Source organism: Myotis nattereri (assembly GCF_964212035.1).
Source record: "Myotis nattereri genome assembly, chromosome: 2".
In the NCBI taxonomy this organism is placed as follows: domain Eukaryota; kingdom Metazoa; phylum Chordata; class Mammalia; order Chiroptera; family Vespertilionidae; genus Myotis; species Myotis nattereri.
The window spans coordinates 210,803,975-210,818,476 of record NC_138076.1 but is presented as its reverse complement, the minus strand read 5'-3'; the positions used below and the strand labels follow the sequence as shown (position 1 = coordinate 210,818,476).

The 14,502-nt window shown below is 57.8% G+C and overlaps 2 protein-coding genes across 2 annotated transcripts in view; one reads left to right on the top strand and one right to left on the bottom strand.

Annotated features, from left to right (window-relative positions):
* Positions 1-5,207, top strand: part of MRTFA (myocardin related transcription factor A) — a gene marked incomplete at its 5' end in the record, with an annotated part of 61,849 nt that extends 56,642 nt beyond the window's left edge. The window contains 3 exons of the mRNA XM_081083205.1: positions 603-755; positions 1,024-1,084; positions 3,825-5,207. Coding sequence (XP_080939331.1) covers positions 603-755; positions 1,024-1,084; positions 3,825-4,336 — 726 coding nt within the window. The 3' untranslated portion in view covers positions 4,337-5,207. The remainder of the gene's footprint in view (positions 1-602; positions 756-1,023; positions 1,085-3,824) is intronic.
* A 186-nt stretch (positions 5,208-5,393) lies between these two features.
* Positions 5,394-14,502, bottom strand: part of SGSM3 (small G protein signaling modulator 3) — a 38,777-nt gene continuing 29,668 nt past the window's right edge. The window contains exons 5-22 of the mRNA XM_081083204.1: positions 11,662-11,870; positions 11,467-11,574; positions 10,802-10,945; positions 10,359-10,554; positions 9,883-10,028; positions 9,354-9,578; positions 8,983-9,037; positions 8,665-8,792; positions 8,396-8,551; positions 8,104-8,158; positions 7,910-7,959; positions 7,564-7,716; positions 7,321-7,391; positions 7,174-7,222; positions 7,012-7,097; positions 6,130-6,252; positions 5,980-6,040; positions 5,394-5,863 (exon numbers count right to left, since the gene is read on the bottom strand). Of these exons, the coding sequence (XP_080939330.1) occupies positions 5,783-5,863; positions 5,980-6,040; positions 6,130-6,252; positions 7,012-7,097; positions 7,174-7,222; positions 7,321-7,391; positions 7,564-7,716; positions 7,910-7,959; positions 8,104-8,158; positions 8,396-8,551; positions 8,665-8,792; positions 8,983-9,037; positions 9,354-9,578; positions 9,883-10,028; positions 10,359-10,554; positions 10,802-10,945; positions 11,467-11,574; positions 11,662-11,870 (2,096 nt within the window). The 3' untranslated portion in view covers positions 5,394-5,782. The remainder of the gene's footprint in view (positions 5,864-5,979; positions 6,041-6,129; positions 6,253-7,011; positions 7,098-7,173; positions 7,223-7,320; positions 7,392-7,563; positions 7,717-7,909; positions 7,960-8,103; positions 8,159-8,395; positions 8,552-8,664; positions 8,793-8,982; positions 9,038-9,353; positions 9,579-9,882; positions 10,029-10,358; positions 10,555-10,801; positions 10,946-11,466; positions 11,575-11,661; positions 11,871-14,502) is intronic.

Below are 14,502 nucleotides of genomic sequence, written 5' to 3'. Positions count from 1 at the left end.
CCTGGCAGAGGGCTCTGAGCAGCCCGCACCCAGGCTAGGGCCCACTCTTGCCTCTGCTCCATGGGAGTGGGACAGGGCCCCACGTGAGGGTCAGGGAGGGGCTGCTGGGCTGGGCCTGCGGTGACCTTCACTCCTCTTCCCCACTCAGGCCAGCTGTCCCACCAAGGTGCTATTGGCAGCTGACTCCCTGCTGCTGCCACCTTCACAGCCCAGACCCGTCACCCAGCCTGCTTTAGGCTTTGTGTGGCCTCAGCCCTGCAGAACAGGGTGGAGGGGACAGTGACAGGAACCAGGCACCTCAGGATGGGAGACAAGGGCTCTGAAACAGAAAGGGAGGAATTAGCCCAGAGCGCCCCCTCCCATGTGGCTTGCACCAAACTCCATGCTCACCCCACCCTCTGCAGGATCAGAGGTCAGGACCACCCCCAACCCTTATTCCTTCTTCCCCAACGGCTTTCATGAAAGCTTCCCGAAAGCCAGTGCAGCTGGCCAAGATGGCCTGGCCTAGACGGTAGGCGCCTCCTGCCTGTGCTCCTTGAGTGTGCAGATCCCTGGGCTGTTTCCCTCACGCCAATCACTGCTCCTTTCCCTATTCTGTCCAGCCCTTGTCCCAGCCTGTTTCTCCAGCCCCTGTCCCAGCAGCCCAGATGGACCTGGAGCACCTGCCACAGCCCCCATTTGGGACCTCCACTTCTCTGCCAAAGAAGGAGCCGCCTGGCTATGAGGAAGCCGTGAACCAGCAGCCCAGTCAGCAGGTGAAGAAGGTAGACTGAGGCCTGGCCACGTTGGGCGGTACCTAGGCTGCTGGGCTCCCGCAATTCCCCCGAGTCCAGCTGGAGGATAGGGGTAGGCAGGAGCCAGTCTTGTGAGGTCAGAGAGGCCTGAGGGAGGGGGCCATTCTGGTCTGGCTGCCGGCTCAGGGGCAGAGGGGAAGAAGGCCTATCTATAACTTGAGCCTGGCTGGGGGCCTCCTGTTGTAGATTTTCATCTTTTTTTTTTCTTCTTCCTATTTTTCTCCCATAGGAAAATGGTTCCTCGAGCCAACAGATGGATGACCTGTTTGACATTCTTATTCAGAGTGGAGGTAAGGCCCCAAGCTGCCTCCCCAACCTCCTCCTTTCTCCATAGGTTGTCTCCAGCCCTCAGTTGGTTGATCGATTGTGTTTTTGTACTTTAGATGCAGCAAGGGCTGAGATGCATGCTCTCCAGGGGCTGGGGGAGGGGGTGTAGCAACACACGTTCGCTTTACCCAGCACCCACTGCCTGGCAGGCACTGTCCCTGCAGCCCTGGGACATAGCAATGAGCAAAATAGTGAATGCCTTTTCGTGAGAGATAAACGACAAAACAAGTAAATTATATCATGTTAGAGAAGTGCTATGAAGAGGGAAGAGAGGTCTGAGGTGCATGGTGGGTGGTTGGTGAACAGGTGCAGAAGTCAGGGCAGGGACAGATCACAAGGCCTCCTGGGTGCAGGGTAGAGGAGCTTTGACTCTGACGCCAGAACCACACATCTTAGAGGAGTGTTCAGGTGTAAGGGCAGGAGCCAGGAGTGAGCCAGGCCAGAGGCCAGGGACGAGGCTTGGGAGGCAGTGGTGAAGCGGAGAAGGCTGGAGCCTGGGTGTATTTTGGAGTGCCAGTGTGACTTCCTTATGGATTAGGAAGGATGACACCAGGGGTTTCAGCCCGAGTCACTAGGATGCAGCTGTGTGACTGCGGGGGAGCTCCGGTGGGGTGTGGGGGGACATATAAGGTGCAGCCTCAGCTGGGCTTAGATTATGTCCCCCAAACTGGAGGAATCAATGTGGACACCGCCCAGGTGAGGTCTGGGCCGGAGGCAGTAATTTGGGAGTTGTTGGTGTCTAGATTGGCAGTCAGGAGGCTGGGTGAACAGAAAGAATGAGATGGAGTTAGGGACACAAGCAGATGAGGCTGGGCAGTGAGCCGCTTCTGAAGCCAAGGGCTGCTGATGGGCGGGCAGGGAAGACGGGGACCTCAGCCAGGGTGTTACAGTGGGACTGGGGGCAAGTGCCTTCTAAGTGGGTTGAAGGTGTGGGAAGCAGCAGGTCTGGAGGAGTCTGAGCACAGGGATTTCATTGGTGGCAGCAGGCACGAGGCAGACAGTGTGGAAGTTCTCTTTCAGCTGCTTAATTACGTCAATAGGAAGAGGATTAAGATGGGAAGGTAAAGTGGGAGCCCAGCCATGGAATTGTACACTTTAAAATGGTCAATTTTATGTCAACATTTTATTTAAAAAAAAAAAAAAGCTCAAAAGCTGACATTACTTTCAAGGTCACTGATTCTGATCTTAGGGAGACTCCCTGGATGCCAGGGTCTGCAGTGGGGCCTCAGGGCAGGTAGCACTGAGGCTCCTGGGCAGTTGGAGAGGCCTGGGTGTGAACTTCAGAGGAACTGAAACTGGAGGGATGAGGCTGTCCAAGAACAGAAGAGAGATTGTGCAGGAAGCGGAAAGGGAGCAGGCCTTGAGCTCCAGCCTCGAGAGATGGCAGAGAAAGAGGAGGGGAGTGCTGAGAAGTGGCCAGAGAGAAGGTGGCAAGGATGCCAGGAGAAGAGGGCATTTGAATCAGATGGGTAGAGTGGCAGCATCCTCAGTGGTGGCATTTGGGCAGGTTGACAAGCTACCTCAGAGGGAGCTGGTCATCTGGTCAGAGCAGTGTGTCCAGCTGGGATGGGAGCAGAGTGGGTGGGAAGATAGGACCTAGGTCAGGGAGCAAGCCGGGTTTCTGCATAATTTTGATTTATTATGGTAAAATACACAGGATTTGCCATTTAACCACTTTAAATGTACAATTTAGTGGCATTAAGTACATTCAGTGTTGTGCAACCATCACCACTGTTCTAGAACTTCTTCATCCTATACTGACATACGCTTACCCATTTCACAGTAACCTGCCCTCCTCCCCCCAGTTCCTGGTAACCTTTGTCCTATTCTGTCTCCATGATGTTGACTCTCCTAGGCACCTCACATAAGTGGAATCATGCAGTCTTTGTCCCCGTTGGTTCTGCCCTCAAGATTCATACACATAGCATGTGCAGAATTTCCTTTTTATGGCTGAATACTTCATCAAATGGGTGTATCACATTGTGTTGATCCATTCTCCACTGATGGACACCCAGGCTGTTTCCACCTCTTGGTTACTCTGCATAATGCTGCTGTGCACATGGGTGTACAGATCTCTCAGTCCCTGCACGCTTTTCACTTATTTTGGGTGTATCCCCAGAAGTGGGGTTGTTGGATCATAAAGTTTTCGATATTTACCTTTTTGAGGAACCACAAAACTTTTCCATAGCAGCTGCACCTTTCATGCATACCAGCAGTGGACAGGGTTCAGATTTCTCCATATCACTCATAAGTATATTCTTCTTTATAGCCATCCCAGTGGATAAGCGGTACCTCATTGTGGTTTTGATTTGCATTTCCCTGATGACTAGTGATGTCAAGCATTTTTTCATGTGCCTATAGGCCATTTGTGTACCTTCTATTGGAGAAATTTTGAGTCCTTTGCCATTTTCAGTTGGGTTTTGTTGTGGATATGAATCACTCATCAGATATATGATTTGTAAATATTTCCTCCCAATTCCATGGGTTATCTTTTCAGTCTCTTGATAATGTCCTTTGATGTACAAATTTTAAATTTTACTGTAGTCCAGCTTTCTTGTAAGAATTTGGTATTTTTAGCTCCTGAATTTAGATCTTTGACCCATTTTGAGTTAATTTTTATACATACATGGTATAAGGTAGAATCCAACTTTAGGTCCTATTGAGGCCTGGTTTCTGACATCCTTTCACTTTCTTGATTGTTAGAAATTTCAGCAGATTTCAAGGAACCACCATCCCTGCCAGGGAAAGAGAAGCCCCCCGCAACAGCAGCCTGTGGGTCGCCCCTGGCCACGCAGTCCCCACCCTCTGCTGAGCTTCCCCAGGCTACCTTGCCCTCGACCTCACCTGTCCTTCCTGGGCGCCTGGAGGACTTCCTGGAGAGCAGCACTGGGCTACCCCTGCTGACTGGTGGACATGAAGGGCCAGAGCCCCTCTCCCTCATTGACGACCTCCACAGTCAGATGCTGAGCAGCTCTGCCATCCTGGACCACCCCCCCTCACCCATGGACACCTCGGAATTGCACTTTGCCCCTGAGCCCAGCAGCATGGGCCTGGACCTGGCTGATGGCCACCTGGACAGTATGGACTGGCTGGAGCTGTCATCAGGTGGCCCCGTGCTCAGCCTGGCCCCACTCAGCAACACGGCCCCCAGCCTCTTCTCCACGGACTTCCTTGATGGCCATGACTTGCAGCTGCATTGGGATTCCTGCTTGTAGCTCTCAGGTTTGCCAGGGAACTGGAGGGGCTGGAAGCTGGGGAGCCTCAGGAACTCTAGGGAGCTCAGCTCTCTCCTGCGGGATCCAGCTCTGCGTGGTCATGAGTCCCGACAATCACAGGCCCTGCTTTCCCCTCCCTGGCTCAGGGCCACCCAGGGGTTTTGGAGACCTGGACAGGCCAGGGACTTTCTATTTGACCTCCTTTTGTGAGGTTGGAGGTACCTGCCTGGCTACAGTTTGCTCAGGTGGGCGAGGTATAAACTCCCTCCTTCCCTTCTCTTCCCTACAAGGGAAAGAAAAACTGGGCCTCTACCTCCCCATTCCCCGTGACCCTAACCCCAGGTTTCCTAGGCTGGGGGAGGCGCTGCCATGTTAGTGTCTTGCTGTAGAGTAACCATTTAGTGGTTGGTGGCAAACATGTTCTGTACAGGTGTACATACCTCTATATTATATATCGCCATACATATATACATATATTTTTGGGGGGTAAGAGGTGGATGAAGTTCCTTCCCATCCTACTGTGCACATATAGAAGGGTCTGGAGACCCCTGCTCCACCCATCACGTGTGTTTGACATGTAGACACCCCATCACAGCCTGTACCCCACCTGTCCTGCTCATCAGTGCCACGAGGGCAGAGGTGCATCTTGGCCACCTGCCCACATTCCGTCCTGCTGCCTCACTGCAGCCACCACGGCCCTGGGACAGGAGGGGCATTAGCGCCATAGTGGGGCCAGATGTAGCCCTCAAGCTATGGCTTCCTCCTGCCCTGGGGCCCAGCCTCCCTTCTGGCTGTCACTGTTATTCTAGGGGTTTGGGGAGGGGGGGTCACCAGTGCTGGGACAGGGGTGGGGAAGCTGTGTGAACTTTTTAAAATAAAAGCAAAAACACCAGCTTGTTAGTCCCTCTTGGTCAATCTATGGATGAGGTGGGTGGTATGGCTGGGCCCTACACCCTAACCCCACCTTCCCAGCCAGGCTGTCCGTTCTAGGCCATTCCAGAAAGGGCAGAACCTTGGACATAGGGTTCTATGGTCCCAATTGGATTGAAGACAGAAGGTGCTTCTCAAAGACAATTTATTTACAGGCCAAGGAGCCTTTAGCCACCCCCACTCCCTTCCTGAGCAAAAGCGGACAGAGGTGGCTCTCTACCTCCTCATGAGGTTTTTGGTCAGTACAAGTAGTGAGGGTGGGGCCTGGAGCCTCCACAGACACTGGGAGGGATAGAGTGAGCCAGGCCCCACCTGCTGCCACCAGGGTGGTGTCTCCAATCTCCCTACCATGGTGCCTGGCCAAACTCCAGTGTCGTCTTCCCTTGGTCCCGTAGCTTGGGTTAGGCCTGGACCACGTCAGCCCCCACCCCAACGCCCTTCTCTTAAGGAAGCAGCTGCTCTGGTAGCCGACGGGTTGGGAGAGGTCTGGGTGTGACGGCCGTTGGAGGAAGTGTGTCACCCATCTATATCCCAGCTGAAAAGATGGTGCTTCACCAGCATGTCCTGGACGCCCTCCTTCAGGGGCTTCTTCTCCTCCTGCACAGAGCGAGGAAGCCCAAGGTGGCAGGGGCCCTGCCTCAGCCACCACACCCACCGCAGCCCTCCAGGAGGAAGGCAGGCTGCTGGGCTAAGGACCAACCCCCACCACCCACCTCTCTCTTCATAGGAAGTTCCCAGTCCTGGGAGAGGCTGAAGGCAAAGCAGCAGAGGACACTGGAGGGGAGGAAGGGGAAGCTGTCAGTCACCCTCAGGTCAGCTCCTTCGGTCCCCCTACCCCAGGGCCACCAGAGCAGGGTCCTCACCGGAGCTCACACTTGATCTGGACCCAGCCGGGGCTTCGCAGGAAGGACCAGGGCTGGTACCACTTCTCCACGGTTGGCAGGCTGGAGCAGAGCACCTCCAACCACAGGTGTAGGACCTGCTCACTGGGGACAGGTGGGAGGAGTGGGCCATCCACAGAACCTTCTGAGGACCATGAGTGGGGTTCTCCCCTCCAGTGCTGGACTGGGCTATCGCCACTTCAGGGTTCCTCTAACCCCAGCCCCCTTTCCTCCACTTCTTGGCCTCCTCAGGTGACCCCCAACTCCTTTACTCTCAGCCCCTGGCTCCAGCTCCCTCACACTGGGAGACACACAGGGCCCTCAGTCCTATCAGCTCTTTCCTCTCTGCATCTGAGAGTAAAGGAGGTGGGATCACTGACCCCTGCTGGCCAGTCCAGGAGTGAAGTGCATACTCACCAGCCTGCTGGGGTCACAGCCATATTCTGAGCATGTCTCGGGGGCATTTGTGCCTCTGCAAACCACTCCTCCTCCCACCCCAGAGGGCAAATCCAGGAACATCTCCTTCACCCAGACCTGAGCCTCACAAATGCCCAAGGCCTCTCAGGCAGGCACCCCTCCCTAGAGTGCTGCAGCAGACTCATTTCTGGGAAGCCCCTTCACTGGTCATGTTGCTTAAAGTCTGTGCTTCATAAATCCTCAAGCACCTTCCCCATAAAGCAGCAGCTGGTCTCGTGCTGGAGAAAGATCATTGGGGGTCACCCTTGCCACTTTCCATTTGTCTGTCCAACTCCTGGGGGCCTAGAAGGCCCAGCTCACAGCCCCTGCTCCCCCCAAGGGCCACAGCCCAGGCTGCCACTCATCCAACTGTGGACTGTCACGCCCACAGTAGGCACAGACACTCACTTGAGCCCCACACAGATGAGAGAGCGGAGCTTGACATCCATCTGCGCATGTGCAGCGTCGTGGGTCACATTCACAGACTGCACTGCCTGGGAGGACACAGCTGTCACACAGGTGCCCCAGCTGCCAGCCCAGGAGCCAGACCCCACCCATGGCCCTGCCTACCCGATAGAGCAGTTCCTCCGGGGTCAGAACTTTGCCATCTTCATCCAACCTGGGGAAGAGGGGAACCCAAAGTTGCCAGATGTGCGGGCTTGGGCTGCTCTATGCTGCCAGGACCCCTGCCAACGTGGGGGACTGGGGCCCAGTTACCTGTATGTCTTACACAGCACCAGGCGAGAGTACACCGAGTCGAAGTCTCTCTCCACCTCCCGGCCTGCTGCCTGGGGGTTGTAGGGAGAGAACATCAGGGACAATGGGATAGGTTCCAAGTTAAAGCTACAGGGTCCAAGTCAGTGCACATCACCAACCCATGAGCTCCTCCTGCCAGCTCCACAGAGCCCGGGGACCTGGGGAAAAGGATGGTGGAGGACATGGGTCCAGCTACGGACTCACCTCCTCAATAAACAGCCAGGGGTGGCAGGCGCCCCCGAGCAGAGACGGCTTCTTCAGTCCATGTTCAAACAGGGCCTTGAGGGCTGGGCAGAGGGTCCCTCGCACAAGGTCTGTGACGCCCTCCGTTACAGAGTCATCCCCCGCGATGGAGTACTGTTGGTGGGGGACGGGGTCTGAGAGGCCCCAGCCCTGCGCCTGCAGCCAGTCACCCTGTCCCTGTCCTCACATCCCCTGCCTCAAGCCAGAACTCGCTCAGGACACAGGCCCTGGCCAGGAGGGTGCAGGCCTTGCCAGAGTGGAGGCAGCAGCAGCTCCCAGGGGCAGCCCTGCCCTGTGCCCTTCTTACCTCTTTGCTCCGTTCATCCAGGACTTCCACAAACTTGGCTGGAAACCAGCCTGTGGGAGAGGCAGGGTCCTGTGAGGAGCCTGGTGTCCCCACACTTCCACCCTCCCCCCCAATGGGGCTGCGGACAGGCTCAGCCAAGTTCCTGGTGAGGGGAAGAGGCCAGGAGGGATGTAGCAAAGAGTGACCAGCCTCACCTCTTAGGCCATTCAGCTCCCCGACCCAGCAGTGCTCATCCTTCTGAGAAATGATCTGTAGAGAAAAAGAGCAGGAGGCAAAGCTGTGGTTGCCTGGGCCCAGTGCCTCGCACACCACCCGGTTTCATCCTCAGCCAGGTGGAAATACTCGGCAGGGAGAGGGCCTGGCTGAGGCTGAATAATCTGGCTGTACCCTCTGGGCTGGCAGGTGGCAGGACCAATGCTACCTGCTCCCAGCAACCAGGCTCCACCTGCCTCTGAGCACCCACCTCCCAAGCCTCGCCCCACGCACCGTGATGATGTCATTCTTGCGAAAGCCTAGCTCATCGTCATCGTGTCGCTCGAAGTCTAGCAGGGCCTTGGCCCTGCGCCGGTGGCTGCGTGAGCAGGCCACATAGTTCTCGTGGTCCCGCTGGTGGCTCTCCATGCTGTAGTCTGGAGTCAGCTCCTGCCAGAGAAGTGGGAAGGCCCACCAAGGGGAAGGTGCCTCAGGATAGGGCTAGGAAAGGAGAGCCCCCCAAGTCGACCCATTGGGCACACAACTGGGAGCATGTGACTCACCACATTACAGTTTTTGGGGTCAGTGCACTGGAAATGGCGTGCCACACGGAGGATGGCTTCCCGGAGGTCAGCCACCAGTTCCGTCTGCTTGATGTTCTTGGCCTTGAGTGCCTCTAGGTCGTCCTCCCCTGAGGGTCCAAAAGGCTATGACAGCCATGGCTCCCGCCTGGTCCCCTTCCCAACGCCAAGGAAGCTCAGGGTCCACCCCGCAGTGTGAGGATGACGGACACCCCCGTCTTTGCCGCCCTCCAACCCCAGGCTCCAAGAGCTTAGACTCGACTGGCCGTGAAGAAACCGCTGAACTGGGCCAGGACTCACCGAAGAGCAGGGAGGTGAAACCAGACTTCCTCCGCTGCGTCCTGCGACGAACCACCTGCAGGCACGGGAATGGGTCAGCAGCAGGAGGGCTCCCAGGGCCCAGCCGAGTAGAGGGAATCTCGGCACCAAAGGAAGGACACAGAGCCTTCCTGGGGGCAGCTCGGGCCTCTCACAGGGACTACCTCATGGGAAATGGCCTCCGAGGCCGGCTGGGGTCAGAAATGTACTGTCAGTTCAAAGCTGGGTCTTCCTACATCCAAACTGGATGTCACCCCACAGCAGGGTCTGCTGGGCCAGGCCTAGCCTGGGTGCTGAGTTGGGGAGGGGACGGCACAGCAGGGGTCCTCATGGCTCCTCCCTCACAGGCCCACCTGAGAGAGGTTGGTGGTGGTGCTGGTCCCCAGCAGCTGACCCTGGTCTGCAAGAAGGTAGGCCAGGTGCTTGCGGCGCTGGGTCTCCACAGCCACGTCCGTTAGGGAGCCAGCTAGCCGCATGGCCTCCCCCAGGAGCAGCTCCGCGTCCTCCATTTGCGAGGGGATGTCCGACAGCGTGTTGAAGATGGAGGCCGAGTTCTCTGACTGGATCAGCTCCTCCTCCTGGGCCATGTGAGGAGAAAGGGGGAGTCACTGCCTGGCACCAGGCCCATGAGCTGCCCCCAATCAGCACCCAGCCAGGTGTGACTTCCCTGGAAGATCAGCTGAGCACAAGGGAGTTCCCGGCCCCAGGAGACTCCCCCTGCAGGGGCTCTCAGGAGGGGCTCGTGCTCAGGCCACAGGATGCTGAAGCGTGGACCCCACTGCATGCCCCAGAAGAGGAGCACCAGCTGCGTCTGGCCCACGGGCTCCTCATTGGCAGCTGGGCAGCGTGGCCCGGGGGTGGGGGGCGGGGCTGCAGCCGCACCTTGAGGCGCAGCATGCCCAGCGTGGCCTGGAAGAGCACCAGGGAGCCCTCGTAGAAGAACAGGTCCCAGAGGCGCAGCAGCAGCTTGATGTGCACCACGCTGGCGAAGGCCGTGAGGAACCAGTGCAGCGTGATCAGGGACAGCTCTGTGGACACAACCAGGGACACTGGCATGAGATAGTCTGAGAGAAGGGGCACCGACAGGAGCTGAGGAAGGGTGAAAAGTGTCTCCCAAAAAGCAGGAGGCCCACCCTGCTCCAAGGGGAGGGAGGAGACAGTGCAGCATCAGAGAACAAGAGCAACAAAGGCTGCATGTGCCGCATCCCCGGTCGGTCATCCTCATAGGAGCTCCTTTCTTCCCCGAAGGCAGCCAGCTGCTGCGCCCCCTGCAGGCTCTGCCAGGAAGCCCCAGATCCACAGTATCTGAGTCAGCATGGCAAGAGCCCTCAACCCTGGAGAGTTCGGGCGGCCCTTACCGATGTCATGCTCCTGGAGCAGCTTGTCCAAGCGGGGCAGGTACTGGACAATGAGGTGGCGCAGGACCCGCTGGTCTGTCTGGACGCCCAGCAGGGTGGTGCTGAAGTAGGAGGCAGGGAGCAGGTCCTCGATGATGGCGCACATCATCCAGAAGGTGTCCTCCTCCTCCAGGAACAGCAGGAGGCAGGCGGCCACCTGGCCAGGGCAGGGGGACAAGGGGCCTCGACCCAGGTCTCCACACAAATGAGAAGCGGCACCCTTCTGAGGGTCATGTCACGGACCGTGTGCCTTTCTCAGGATAGAACCACCGTATTTGGCAGCTACAGCCCTCCTTGGGTACTCCCACCTCCACCCCTGCTTCCGGTCCTACTGCCCTGGATTGGTCCCTGGGGCCTGGAGAACACTCTTGGGGACACCCCCTCCCCTTCCCAACTGTGCTCACCATGCCTGTGCCCTGGCAGTAACCAATCTCAGGGTAGAGCCAGGCCAGTGCTCGGAGAACCCTGCGCAGGCGGGGCACCCCGATGCTGCTCTCATTGGCGAAGCAGGCGTTGCTGGGCATGGTGCGGAGCAGGTCCTTCTCAATCTGTCAGCGGCCCACCCACAACAAGACCCTGTGAGACCGCTGCACGCCTGTGGGCCCACACCCTCCACGCTGTTGACACGAGAGGGCACTCCCCAGGTGGGCTTCTCTCCCCGGAATGGGGATTCCTTGTGCTCCTCTCTTCAGGAGTAGAGCCGGCTAGTGTAGCTGATTCTACCAGATTCCCTTGGGGAACTCACAAACAACATGCAGGTTCCTGGGCTTCGGGCCAGAACTATGGAATGAGGATCTCTGGAACGAGGCCTGGAAATGTGTGCTTAAGTCTCCAGGTGACCCTAATGTGCACCTGGTTAGATGACCTTTTTGACAATTCCCCCTGCTGCCTACAGAGAACCCAGGAGGGAGCCAAAATGCCCAGGTACACATCTGTGGGTGAAAGGACTGCCCAGGCCTGCTATGCAGCTGCTGTGCTCTCCCCAGCCACCTTGCCAAGGCGAGACCAACAAGGGGACTCCTGTAACCCCAGGCAGACCACTGCCTGCCTGCAGGACCACCCCGTTCACCTGTTTGGCAGCAATGGTCTCATCGTTGGAGCTGTTCTTCACCATCTCCCGGTAGGACAACTCTGAGTTCCTCTTCTTCTGCAGGGCCCCGGAGAGCCGCATCCACAGCTGAGAGGAGGAGCCAATAAGCATTCAGTCTTTGGTGAGACACCTGAGCCTCTGTGGCCCTCTGTGGCCTGGCCTCCATGGCCTCACCTGTGGCCTCATGCTGTGTGGGATGCCGGCCAGCACCAGGGAGCGGAGCTTCTCTGAGCGGGGCAGGGAGGCAGCAATCTTGTCCCAGGTGAGATCGCCCACATCATGGTTATGGGTGAACTCCAGGTGGGCCTGCCACCGCAGCCGTTGGGGAGGGTCCTCCATCAGAGACACAGCAGGCAGCCGGCTGGAACTGGGGTCGGCACCCTCTGCCAGGAGAGCACCCAGGACAGGGCAGTGAGCAAGGAGGAAGGAAAATGTGTCTGGGCTTCCAGTTCAGGGCCCAGATCCACCACGGAAACCCAGAGCCACAGTTTCCATGGCCCAAGGAGCACTTCACTCTCCCCGCAAACCTGCCCTTCCAAGATCTCCCAGACCCACAGACCCCCCCCTCCACTCTCCAGATGCTCGGGCCTAAACCTCAGAACCACCTCCACTTCTACCCCTGGATCAAGCCCTCAGAGCACAGGCAGAATCTCCCCACTCACCACCTCTGACCACTGCCCATCCAAGCCATCACCTTCCTTGCGGGTTCCCACCAGCCTTCCTCCCTGTTCCGCCCCTGCCTCCCTAAGGGCGATCCTCCACAGCAGTCAGAGCGCCCTTGACGAGGCAAGTCAGACAGGGCACTCTGCTCAGAGCCCTCTAGTACTACCCACCCGCCCGCTCACTCCTACCCATTGCCACCAGCAGGGGCGCCTCACCTACCGCCTCACCACGCTCTGTGACCCACCTCCTCCTGTCCCATCTTCTCCCTGGCCTCATCTCCTACCTTTCTCTTGCTTCCTCCACTCCAGCTACTCCCCACCAAATCCACTCCTGCTCCAGGGCCTTTGCACTTATTGTTCCACTTCCTTGGCTACACATACTCACTGCCTCTCTTCCTCCCAGTCTCCAATCAAATGTGTCCACCTTGGAGAAGCCTTCCTATAAACAATCCACCTCCCTCCTCCCTAGTTCCCGGAATTCTTTCATAGCTCTTTCCCCTCAGCATCCTATCTAATAAAAGAGAAACATGGTAATTAGTGTACAACCGCTACCCTTCCCATTGGCTAATCAGCGAGATACGCAAATTAACTGCCAGCCAAGATGGCGGCCGGCAGCCAGGCAGCTTGAAACTAACATGAGGCTTGCTTGCTTCAGTGACGGAGGACTCCAACTTTCCCCGCCTGCCTTGCCGGCCTCTGAGCTTGCAGTTTAAGAAACATTGTGAAAAATATAGAAGCTAAACAAAACCCCAGAAACCTGCTTTCAGCGAGCCAGGATCTCAGAGCTGGAGTTATACATTGTTTCGATTATAGAACCGAAACAAACCAGATACCTGCTTTCAGCAGCGAAGGCCTAAGAGCTGGAGCCTCAGAGCTAAAGCTGGCCCAGAATGAAAAAAAAAAAGAAAAGGAGCGGTTGGGAGCTCCCGTCACCCGCCAGCCTGAAAACAGCCCTCAGCCCCTCACCCAGGCTGGCCAGGCACCCCAGTGGGGACCCCCACCCTGATCCAGGACACCATTCAGGGCAAACCAGCCGGACCCCACACATGCACCAGGCCTCCATCCTATATAGTAAAAGGGTAATATGCCTCCCAGCACTGGGATCAGCGGAGCCACGAGGCCTCCCGGCACTGGGATCAGCATGACAGGGGGCAGCGCCCTGGTCGCCCTGGGGCTCTGTGTGTGACAGGGGGTGGGGCCACAACCTCCCTATCAGCCCTGCTCTGTTCGTGATAGGGAAAGGCGCCCCAACCCCCTGATCAGCCCTGCTCTGTGCCTGATAGGGGGAGCTCCCCATCCCCCTGATCGCCCTGCGGCTGTGTGTGTGACAGGGTGCAGCGCCCCAACCCCGATTGGCCCTGCTCTGTGTGTGACAGGGTGCAGCGCCCCAACCCCCCTCCCCACGGGCCCTGCTCTGTGTGTGACAGGGTAGAGCCATAACCTCCCCATCGGCCCTGCCCTGAGTGTGACAGGGTGCGGCACCCCAACCCCCTGATCCGCCCTGCTCCGTGTGTGACACGGGGCGGTGCCCCAACTCCCCTATCGGCCCTACTCTGTGAGTGACGGGGGGGGGGGGAGCTCCCCAACCCCCTGATGGGCCCTGCTCTGTGCGTGACAGGGGGGAGCTCCCCAACCCCCTGATCGACCCTGCTCTGTGCGTGACAGGGTATGGAGCCCCAACCCCCTGATTGGCCCTGCTCTGTGCGTGACAGGGGGTGGCGCTGCAACCTCCCCATCGACCCTGCCTTGAGTGTGACAGGGGGTGGTACCCCAACCCCCAAATCAGCCCTACCCTGAGCGTGACTGAGGGTGGCATCGCAACCTCCCGATCCGCCCTGCTCTGTGCATGACAGGGGGCGGCATCCCAACTCCCCAGTCGGCCCTGCTCTGAGCCCGACCAGGGGCTGCACCTAGGGATTGGGCCTGCCCTCTGCCACCCGGGAGCAGGCCTAAGCCAGCAGGTTGTTATCTCCCGAGGGGTCCCAGACTGCGAGAGGGCACAGGCCAGGCTGAGGGACCCCCCTTCCCCCCGAGTGCACAAATTTTTGTGCACTGGGCCTCTAGTATGATAGATTTGTTTATTGCTGGGGAACTCCATGAGGCCAAGACCACCTTCGGTTCTGTTCAGGGTACTGGGGATGCAGCAGGGGGGAGTGGACAACAGTTGGCCTCCTGAACTGCTCCAGTCAACATGGACGAGCCTGCCAGCCACCTGGCAGTCTCAGTGTGAGTCAGCCCCACAGAACGCCTCATCCTCACTCGTCCTAAGTCACAGCCTCAGCTTTCTAGAATCCGACCTTTAGTGAATTTTCATACAGTAAAATGCACAAATGTTAAGGGAACATTTTGGTGA